The 11,808-nt window shown below is 39.1% G+C and overlaps 1 protein-coding gene across 1 annotated transcript in view; it reads right to left on the reverse strand.

The window, feature by feature from the left end:
• Nucleotides 1-11,367, reverse strand: part of LOC308513847 (maestro heat-like repeat-containing protein family member 1) — a gene marked incomplete at both ends in the record, with an annotated part of 76,835 nt that extends 65,468 nt beyond the window's left edge. The window contains 2 exons of the mRNA XM_081083948.1: nucleotides 10,792-10,938; nucleotides 11,278-11,367. Of these exons, the coding sequence (XP_080940074.1) occupies nucleotides 10,792-10,938; nucleotides 11,278-11,367 (237 nt within the window). The remainder of the gene's footprint in view (nucleotides 1-10,791; nucleotides 10,939-11,277) is intronic.
• Between the last annotated feature and the right edge of the window lie 441 nt (nucleotides 11,368-11,808).

Raw genomic sequence — 11,808 nt, forward strand, 5'->3', positions numbered from 1 at the left:
TACAACATAGAAGAACAGTGTATCGCAGGGAAACTCAGCACTCTCCTGAATACCTGGCAGGTCTAAGGCGAGCCACACTGAAGAATAGAAGAACCGAAGGACCTTCACTACTGCAATTTTTTTTTTCTTTTTTCACCTTTTAACTAAGAAACCAAATTTTTTTTCTTTTTTTTTCTTTTCTTCTTTTTTTTCTTTTTTTTTCTTCTTTTTTCCATCACCTGATTTTACCCTTTTAATTACTACCTTCTTATTTTTAACCAGTATTATTACTGCTACCATTTTATCTTTTTTTTTAAAGTGCCATTTTATTTTCTCTTTATTTTATTTTGGGATTAGTGTTCTCCATTCTATTTCCATCGTTATATTATTGGTTGTTTCTAGTTTGCATTCATCTCCAGGGAGCTGTTGCTGGAATTTGTTGGGATTAATGGCTGTTCTATAGGAGTATTCTCCTCATATAAAAAAGTCTCTTCCTCTCTTCCACTTCATTCTCTCTTTTCGCTCTTTTTTTTTCTTTTCTTTTCTTTTCTCGCTTTTATTTTCCCCCCTCCTTTTTCCCAATTTCATTTTTGCACTTCTTTTTTTGGTCCCTACTTTTCTTTTCTTTTTTCTCTTTTATCTTTTTCTCTTCCTTCTTCCTTATCCCCTAATTCTCTTAATTCAGGTGGTCACCTTTATTTGGGGTTATTAATATCGTGAATATATTTGTGTATAGTGCCTGGTACATGGTGCCTTGTTGTGTTGTATTTTGTGCCTTTAAATCAACGCAGCAGATCCAAGCAACAGCAACCTCCTGAGCACCACACCCTCTGCTGAGGAACAGCAGCTGTACGTGAAACCTCGCCCCACCAACCAGAAGAGCCACCACAGCTGTGAACAGCACCCACCAGAGGAGCTGCTGCCAACTGAAGAGCAGCTGTTACCACAACCGCCCGAAGAGCAACCACAGACCAAGGAGTCACTGCCACCAAGGGAGCAACCACTGAACGACTCAACGTCTAGATATGTCAGTGAGATCAAACATGGGCAGACAAAGAAACCCCCAAAGGAAAGAGAAGGAGGACTCTCCAGAAAAGCAGCTAAGTAATACAGAGGCATGCAACATCACAGAAAAAGAATTCAGAATAAGGGTCCTAGAGTGCATAAACCGGATGGAGGAAAAAATCGACAACCTCTGCAAGAAGCTAGAAGAAACAGATGAAAAAATCAACAACTTAAGTAAGACCCAAGAAGAAATGAAGAGTGATATAGCTGCAATGAAAAACTCCATTGAAAGTATCAACAGTAGACTAGGAGAAGCGGAGGACCGAATTAGCGAATTAGAAGACAAGGAAGCAAAACACACCCAAAATGTACTGCAATTGGAGAAAAAAATTAAAAGACAGGAGGAGAGTCTAAGGGAGCTTTGGGACAACATGAAATGAAACAACATACAAATAATAGGGGTACCAGAACAACAGAAGGATGAACAAGGATTAGAAAACCTATTAGAAGAAATAATATCAGAAAACTTCCCTGAGGTGGGGAAGAAAAAAGTCACACAAGCCCAGAGAGTCTCAAACAAAGTGAACCCGAAAAGACCCACACCAAGACACATCATAATTACCATGGCAAATGTTCAGGACAAAGAGAGAATCTTACAGGCTGCAAGAGAGAGACGGAAAGTTACATACAAGGGATCTCCCATTAGATTGTCAAATGATTTCTCAACAGAAACACATCAGGCCAGAAAAGAATGGACAGAAATTTACAAAGTGATGCAAAGCAAAGGAATCAATCCAAGAATACTCTATCCAGCAAGGCTATCATTCAAACTTGAAGGGGAAATAAGAAGCTTCACAGACAAAAAAAGGCTAAGGGAGTTTATCACCACCAAGCCAGCAATGCAAGGAATGCTAAAGGGACTGGTATAAAAAGAAGAAATAAAAAGCTCAGAAAGAAAACAGCCACACAAAAACAGAAATGGCTACAAACAAGTACCTTTCAATAATAACTTTAAACGTAAACGGACTAAATGCTACAAACAAAAGACATCAAGTGGCTGAATGGATAAAAAATCATGACCCATACATCTGCTGTCTACAGGAAACCCACCTCATTAGAAGGGACTCACACAGACTGAAAGTGAAAGGATGGAAAAATATCTTTCAGGCAAATGGAAAGGAAAAGAAAGCTGGGGTAGCAATACTTATATCGGACAAAATAGACCTCAAAGTGAAGGCCATAACAAGAGATAAGGAAGGCCACTTCATAATACTAAAGGGATCAATACAACAAGAAGATATAACTCTGGTAAACATATATGCACCCAATGCAGGAGCACCCAAATTCATAAAAAAACTCCTGGAAGATATCAAAGGAGAGATCGACAACAATACAAACATAGTAGGGGACTTTAATACACCACTGACAACACTGGATAAGCCCTCTAGACAAACAATCAGCAAAGATACAGCAATCCTAAATGACTCACTAGATCAGATGGACTTAATAGACATCCTCAGAACAATTCACCCCAAAGCCAGGGAATATACATTCTACTCAAATGCTCATAAGACATATTCAAAAATAGACCATATATTGGGTCACAAGGAAAGTATCCCCAAATTCAATTAGATTGAAATCATAAAAAGCATCTTCGCAGACCACGATGGCATAATATTAGAAATAAACTACAATAAAAACAACCCAAAATACTCAAACACCTGGAAGCTGAATAGCATGCTATTAAATATTGATTGGGTTACCAATGAAATCAAAGAAGAAATTCGAAACATCCTGGAAACTAATGACAATGAAAACACAACAATCCAAAACCTATGGGACACAATGAAAGCAGTCCTGAGAGGGAAGTTTATAGCTCTACAGGCCTATCTCAAAAAACAAGAAAAAATGGTAGTAAATCAGCTAACTCTACATCTCAAAGAATTAGAAAGAGAGCAACAAGAAAACCCCAGAGTGAGCAGAAGGAAGGAGATAATAAAGATTAAAGCAGAAATAAATGACATAGAGACCAAAAAAACAATACAGAAAATCAATGAAACCAAGAGCTGGTTCTTTGAAAGGATAAACAAGATTGACAAACCTCTAGCCAGACTCACCAAGAAGCAAAGAGAGAGGACCCAAATAAACAAAATCAGAAATGATAGAGGCGAAATAACAACAAACCCCACAGAAATACAAATGATTGTTAAAAAATACTATGGACAGCTCTACTCCAACAAACTAGACAACCTGGAGGAAATGGACAAATTCCTAGAAAAATACAACATTCCAAAACTCAATCAGGAAGAATCTAAAAATCTCAACAGGCCAATAACTATGGAAGAAATTGAAGCAGTCATCAAAAAGCTTCCAGCAAACAAAAGCCCAGGACCAGACGGCTTCACAGGGGAGTTTTACCAAACATTCAAGGAAGAACTAAAACCTATCCTCCTCAGACTACTACAAAAAATTCAAGAGGAAGGAACACTTCCAAGCTCATTCTATGAAGCCAGCATCACCCTAATACCAAAACCAGGTAAACACAACACAATGAAAGAGAATTACAGGCCAATATCCCTCATGAACATAGATGCCAAAATCCTCAACAAAATCTTAGCAAATCGGATCCAGCAGTACATCAGAAAGATCATACACCATGACCAAGTAGGATTTATCCCAGGGATGCAAGGATGGTACAATATCCGCAAATCAATAAATGTGATACATCACATAAACAAATTGAAAGAAAAAAACCACATGGTCATATCAATTGATGCAGAAAAAGCATTTGACAAAATTCAACACCCATTTTTGATAAAAGCTCTCAGCATGGTGGGAGTAGAAGGATCATACCTCAACATAATAAAAGCCATATATGACAGGCCCACAGCCAACATCATACTCAATGGACAAAAACTAACACCATTTCCCCTAAGAACAGGAACAAGACAGGGATGCCCACTCTCACCACTCCTGTTCAACATAGTACTGGAAGTGTTAGCCATTGCAATTCGGCAAGAAGAAGAAATAAAAGGCATCCAAATTGGAAAAGAGGAAGTGAAACTGTCCTTATTTGCAGACGACATGATATTATACATACAAAACCCTAGAGACTCCATCATAAAGCTACTAGACTTAATACATGAATTTGGCAATGTAGCAGGATACAAAATTAACCCCAAGAAATCTGAGGCATTTCTATACACCAATAGTGAACTTTCAGAAAGAGAGATTACAAAAACAATCCCATTTACCATCGCACCAAAAAAATTAAGCTACCTAGGAATAAACTTAACTAAAGAGTTAAAAGACCTCTACTCAGAAAACTACAGGACGTTGAAAAAACATATAGAGGAAGACATAATCAGATGGAAGAACATACCGTGTTCATGGATTGGTAGAATCAACATCATTAAAATGTCCATACTACCCAAAGCAATCTATAAATTCAACGCACTTCCCATTAAAATACCAACGGCATACTTCAGAGATCTAGAACGAACTCTCCAAAAATTCATCTGGAATAAAAAAAAGATCCCGAATAGCTACAGCAATCCTGAAAAAGACCAAAGTAGGTGGGATCTCAATACCAGATATCAAGTTGTATTACAAAGCCACTGTTCTCAAAACTGCCTGGTACTGGCACAAGAATAGGCATATAGATCAATGGAATAGAATAGAGAGCCCAGAAATCGGCCTGAACCAATATGCTCAATTAATATTTGACAAAGGAGGCAAGAACATACAATGGAGTCAAGATGGACTCTTCAATAAATGGTGTTGGGAAAATTGGACAGATATATGCAAGAAAATGAAACTAGACCACCAACTTACACCATACACAAAAATAAACTCAAAATGGATAAAGGACTTAAATATACCACGGGAAACCATACAAATACTAGAAAAATCCAAAGGCAACAAAATCTCAGCCATATGCCAAAGCAATTTCTTCACCGATACAGCTCCTAGGGCAATGGAAACTAAAGAGAAAATGAACAAATGGGACTACACCAAAATAAAACGCTTCTGCACAGCAAAAGAAACCATCAAAAAAACAACAAGAAAACCCACTGTGTGGGAAAACATATTTGCCAATGTCATATCTGATAAGGGCCTAATCTCCAAAATTTATAGGGAACTCATACAACTCAACAAAAGGAAGATAAACAATCCAATCAAAAAATGGGGCAAAGGACCTAAATAGACACCTTTCAAAAGAGGACATTCAGAAAGCCAAGAGACATATGAAAACATGCTCAAAGTCACTAATCATCCGAGAGATGCAAATCAAAACTACAATGAGGTACCATCTCACACCTGTCAGACTGGCTATCATCAACAAATCAACAAATGACAAGTGCTGGAGAGGATGTGGAGAAAAAGGAACACTTGTGCACTGCTGGTGGGAATGCAGACTGGTGCAGCCACTATGGAAGACAGTATGGAGTTTCCTCAATAAACTGAAAATGGAACTCCCATTTGACCCTGTGATCCCACTTCTAGGAATATATCCCAAGAAACCAGAAACACCAATCAGAAAGGATATATGCAACCCTATGTTCATAGCAGCAGAATTCACCATAGCTAAGATCTGGAAACAGCCTAAGTGACCATCAGTAGATGAATGGCTTAGAAAACTGTGGTACATCTACACGATGGAATACTATGCTGCTCTAAAAAGGAAGGAACTCTTACCATTTGCAACGTCATGGATGGAACTGGAGAGCATTATGCTAAGTGAAATAAGCCAGTCAATGAAGGAAAAATACCACATGATCTCACTCATTCATGGATAATAGAGACCATTATAAACTTTTGAACAATAATAGATACAGAGGCAGAGTTGCCTCAAACAGATTGTCAAACTACAGTGGGAAGGACGGGGAGGGTTGGGGGGCAGGAGGCAGGGGAGTAAGAGACCAACTAAAGGACTTGTATGCATGCATATAAGCATAACCAGTGGACATAAGACATTGGGGGATAGGGGAGGCTAGGGGACTGTCTAGGGCGGGGGGATAAAATGGACACATATGTAATACCCTTTGTAATACTTTAAGCAATAAATTAAAAAAAATAAAAAGAAATTAAAAAAGAATGTACAATATCTCATTAATAAACTGCCTGGAGGCTGTGGCGCAATTGGTGGAGCCTCCCCCCATGCACCAAGAAAAAATAAATCCATTGCCTTTCTGAATACTAACAACAAAACTTCAGAAAAGGAAATGAAAAAATAATTCCTTTTGCAATTGCAATCAAAAGAATAAAGTACCTAGGAAGAAACTTCACAAAGAATGTGGAAGACCTATCTACTGAAAATTATAAAGAAATATTTAAAAAGATTGAAAAAGACACAACAAAATGGAAAAATATTTCATGTTCATTGATTGGAAGAATCAAAAGAGTTAAAATGGCCATATTACCCAAAGCAATATACAGATTCCAATGTCATTTTTTAAAGAAATAGAATCAGAAATCATCAGATTTGTATGGAACCACAGAAGACCCCAAATAGCCAAGACAATACTGAGAAAAAAGAATGAAGTTGGAGGTATCAAACTATCTGACTTCAAATTATTCTACAGAGCTATGATCATCAGAACTGCATGGTACGGACATAGAAACAGACACACAGGTCAATGGAACAGAATAGAGAGCCAGGCTATAAAACCACATGTATATGGACAGATAATTGTCAACAAAGGAGCCAGAAACACACCATAAAGATAGTCTCTTTAATAAATGGTGCTGAGAAAACTGGAAAGTCACATATAAATGAATGAAAGTGGGTTACAGTTTGGTCCCACGTACAAAAATGAATTCAAACTGGATCAATAGGTGTGGGGAGAGCAGAGGGAACTAATATATGGTGACATGAGAAGATCTAACTGGGTAGTGAACACATGGAGCAATATACAGACCTTATAATACAGAAGCCCACACCTGAAACCTCCATGTTCATGCTAACTAATGTCACTCCAATAAAGTTAATTTTTAAAAATCCTTTTTTCTTTACCACTGGTTTTGAGAAATTTGATTGTAACATGATTTGGAGTAGTTTTTTTTATCTCTTGTGTTGGGTTCATTGACTGTGTTAGATCTGTAGGTTTATTCTATTCTTCAGATTTCGGAATTGTTCAACCACTATTTCTTCAAATACATTTTCTGTCTCTTCCTTTATGAGGGGACTCATATTGCACATAAATTAAGCTGCTTAGAGTTGTTGCATGCCTCACTGATGCTTTTTTTCCTAATTTATTGTTTTATTGATTTTAGAAAGAAAAGGAGAGGGAGAGATAGAAACATCAACCATGAGAGAGAATCATTGATTGGCTGGCTCCTGCATGCCCCCCACTGGGGTTCAAGCCTGTAACCTGCTCATATGCCCTGACCCGGAATCAAACCATGACCTCCTGCCTCATAGGTCGACGCTCAACCAGTGAGCCACTCTGGCCAGGCTGATGCTTTCTTCTTTATTTATTTTTTTCACTTTTTCTGTTTCATTTTGTGTAATTTCAATTGCAGTCTTCAATAAACAAGTACTGTTTTTTGCAATGTCTAATCTGTCATTAATAGTATCCAGTGTTTTTCATCACAGATATTCTAGTCTTTAACTCTAGAAGTTCAACTTGGGTCCTTTTAAAATATATTTTCCTGGTTTTTACTTATTTACTTAAACTTTCTTCTAGTTTTTAATCCAATAGAACCAGTTATAAAACATGTTTAAATGTCCTTGTGTGCTACTTCTAACATTTGTGTGAGTTCTGGGTCAGTTTTTTATATATTTTTCTCCTTATTATAGGTCATATTGTCCTGCTTCTAAGCATGCCTGGTTATTTTTTAAAAAATTAATGTGACTCATTGTAAACTTCCCTTATTGGGTATTGGACATTTTAGTATTCCTATAAATATTCTTGAGTTTTCCCTGGAACACAAAGTCACTTGAAAATAATTTGATCCTTTGGGTCTTGCTTTTAAAATTAGTTAGGCAGGAACAGAAAAGCATTCAGCCTACTGTTAATTTTGGTCCCCAAGCCACCCATCTACCTAACGACCTATGAATTATAAGGTTTTAAGACTGGTTGGTGGGAACAGGTGTAATTCTTGGCCCTGTGTGAGTTCTGGCTACTGTTCTTTCAGGCTTGGGCGTTTTCCTCACCTGGAACCATTTCCTCACACACACGGACTATTTAGTACTCCACCCTGTAAACTCTAGCTATGCTGGTCTCCCTGGCCCCTCAGTCCTATCTTCTCAACTCAGAAAGTCCATCAACTCTTCCTGGGGTTTCTTTTCCTCTGCCACTGGCTGGAAATTTTCTCAAGGAAGTAAATAGGGGCAACAATAGAGCTTCTGCAATGTCTCCACTGTCTCTCAGGGACACTATTCTTTGTTGCCTGCTGTTCAATAGTTTGAGAACCATTACTTCATATATTTGCGTAGTGTTTTAGTTGTTTCAGAGAAGAGAGTAATTCTGGCCTCGATCTTTGCCAGAGCAGAAATCCCTCCACTGGATTTTAAATATTTAACATTTCTTCCCCTTTGGTTTGCCGATAGACCCCCACATTGGGCCAGCCTCCCTAAGTAGAGCTGGCTAGTGCTAGTTAATTTCCAAACAAATTGTACTACAGATTGATAAATATCTCGATTCTTAATCACTATCCCCTGGAGTGATAGAGGAGGAGAGAGAAGGAGGAAATAGCCAAAACATTTCCACTGTCCGTAAAATGTAGGGTACAATCTCTACCTGCACAATCTGCAGACTAGCGGGTAGGTTACAAATTTCATCCTCTAACTGGCTAACTGACCTCAAAGAGCAAACCTCTGCTCCAGGTTCACAGACCTTACCTGAGGCAACATGCAGACACATGACAGGAGGGTAGGTACTAGTAAATGAGAGACTGGCTGCTCTACAAAAGGAGAAAGCTCAGAGCACATACATGAGGAAGGTCAAATCTTCACACACCAAAGAAAGTGCATGTGAGGTGGTAGTGCAATGGTAGACCACAAATGGTGATCCCTGAAAACTTGATGCTAATGGGGGTTGCACTAAAAAGAAAAAAAATCTCCTGTTGGAAATTTACAAGTGCATACTACCATGTTGAGCAACCATGAAAAATGTGCCTCTCAGATGCCTATTCTGGAGGGCATAATTGAACGACATCTCCAACTTCTTTATTTTAAAATCCATCACTGTTTAAAAGTGAGGCTAGATTCCCAAAGGTTTCTTCCAGCCAATGACTGAGTATGGCAGGCCCACTAAAGCAGGCCTACATATGCAAGATGTAGGACTTTCTGATGGGTAACATTGGCTCAATGACTCCCTGTTGGCATTGATTCCCTGTTAGCATTGAACTTTCTTAGAACGACACTCTAATGTAAAACTTTTTCTTCTTCCCTTCTCTCCCATCTTTCCCCCTTCTCCTTCTCCTTATCAATGGTCAGAACTTCTCCTCAGTCTGATGGCTCTCCCAGCCTCCTCTGGCTCCTTGCCTGTTTTTTCCTCACAGGTGTCCCTCCAATAACTCTCTTGCACCTCTAGTCCAAGTTGGTATGTGCTTCTTAGAGGACCAGACTAACCCACATATTGAACACTCAGAGAAGTCCTACAGGTAAGAAATTTGTTTAATTTTAAACTCAACATTTCTCACCCAGTTTACTAAATAACACGCCTTCTTTTTGTGAAATACTCATTAGAAGTTGGGGGAACTCAGTTTGAGAAATGCCATTGAATTAGAAGGAAAACTGAAACAACAATCAGAACATTTGTGTTCTGGTTCTTGAAACTCTGTTCATAAAAATACCTAATATGTGTATAACATTTCTATCACAGGCATAATTCTGAAATGGCCCTTAAAATCCCAGGTCCCTGGTGTACACACACTGTCTCCTGGTTTTTCAATCAAGCACTAAGCTGGGTGTTGATGTGAAAGGATTTTGCAGATAAAGGGTGTCCCAAAATTCACCCAAGATTTGAATTTTACGCCATTTGTGCCGTCAAGTGTTGCCAATGAAAAAAAAAAGATAGCGTGACAGCTGACAGTTCAGGGTTATTAAAAATGGAGCACTCCACAAAAGAACAACACGTTTTCATTGTTGAGCAATATTATAAAAATAATGAAGCTTTGGCAGCTACAGTTAGCAATTTTTGTGCAAAATATGGTCGGAATAGTGATTTTACTTCATCAACTGTGAAGAGATTAATTAAAAAATTTAGACAGACTGGATCAATTAGTGATCTTAAACACTCTGGCCATCCTTCAACAAGTCGTTCAACACAAAACATCAAAGCACTTTGTGAGAGTGTAGCTGAGAGTCCAAGGACATCAATTCGGCACTGTAGTCAAGAATTGGACATTTCGAGAAGCCATTTACCCAATATGCTATTCTATACATAACCTTATACTGTATACTTTATGAATCAATAAAAAGATTAAAATTTTTAATTATAAACCTGTGTTTTCTATCAAAATTACTTCTTGCGTGAATTTTGGGACACCCTTCATAAGTAAGGTCCCACACTGGTTAACTTTAACATAGGGAGGTACTCCAGGTAGGCTTGATCTTATCTCATAGGCCCTTTCAAGCTGGCTCTAAAGGTCAGAGACAAGGAAGTCAGAGAGTTTCAAAGCATGAGGTGAATTCAACAAATGGACATGGCTGAGTTCCAGTAAAACATTCCTTACAAAAATAAGTTTCAGAATGGATTTGACCTATGGGCCAAGCTTTGCCCACTCCAACATTAACTACGCAATAAATATGAAATACATGAACGAGTCAAATTTCCCTCTCACGCACAACCCAATCACCTGGGAAATGTAGAAAGGTGTCACTTTCGTGGACATCAAAATCATTAACCATTGTGTTAACCGGTTCACTTGGTCCTTGAGTTTGGTTGGTGACATAAGGAAGAAAAGGTGGCCCATTATCTGCAGAACCTGCTCTGTCACCTGTGCCTACAGAGATATACAAACTTGCATCAGCAATAGGATGAGGAAGACAAACACTCAGGGGTTGGGCTTTATTCATCTTTGTATGACCAGGTCCTAGCATCATGCCTGGCAAATGAGACTAATCAATAAATGTAAATTGCACACTTAACAAATAAGTGAATGGACAGTGCCGTGTTTTTTTACTCTATGTTTTTCTGGAGCATGGTAAGAGGATCCTGAGGAGGAACACCTGCTCTCCCAGAAGACCCTTCTACCAGCAAGTGGACAAACTTGAGCCTAACTTTGGCTCAAGCTTTACTCCTTCAGCCCATCCACCCATCCCCTGTAATCTCCCACTCCCACCTTGTCCGTGCTGTTCAAAGACCAACGGTTGAGGAAGATGCGGAAGGTGATGTAGGCCTTCATGGACATTTCCCTTTGACTAAAGTCCATCACCTTATCATCCCAGGGATCCAGGTGTTTCTGGGCACTGACAACCAATCCGTAGAATACTGTACGGAGGGAAGGGAGTTAGAGCTGCCCATCACCTTTCCCATCCCACAAAGTAAAGCATGCACACCTATATGTACAGTCCTCTCCTCTCCAACCCAAAAAGGGCTTTGGGGGTCCTGTTCTGGGAAAGACCCACCTGCCCACCACCTCCCCAACTATCGTTCCTTTCTGACCTCACCTAGTTCCAGGATAGGCAGGGAAAGTGAAAGAGAAAGGCAGTCAACACCTACAGCCTCCCTATCAAGTTTGCTCCTTGCCCCAAACCAGGCCAAGAAAGGTCAGATGGAGAACAGCATCTACTCATACCTGGCCTGCTCTCAGCAATCATCTGCACTTTCCATAGACTTATGGGGTCCAACTTCAGAGAGACCCAGTCTCTTC

This window comes from Myotis nattereri, assembly GCF_964212035.1.
Source record: "Myotis nattereri genome assembly, chromosome: 2".
NCBI lineage: Eukaryota > Metazoa > Chordata > Mammalia > Chiroptera > Vespertilionidae > Myotis > Myotis nattereri.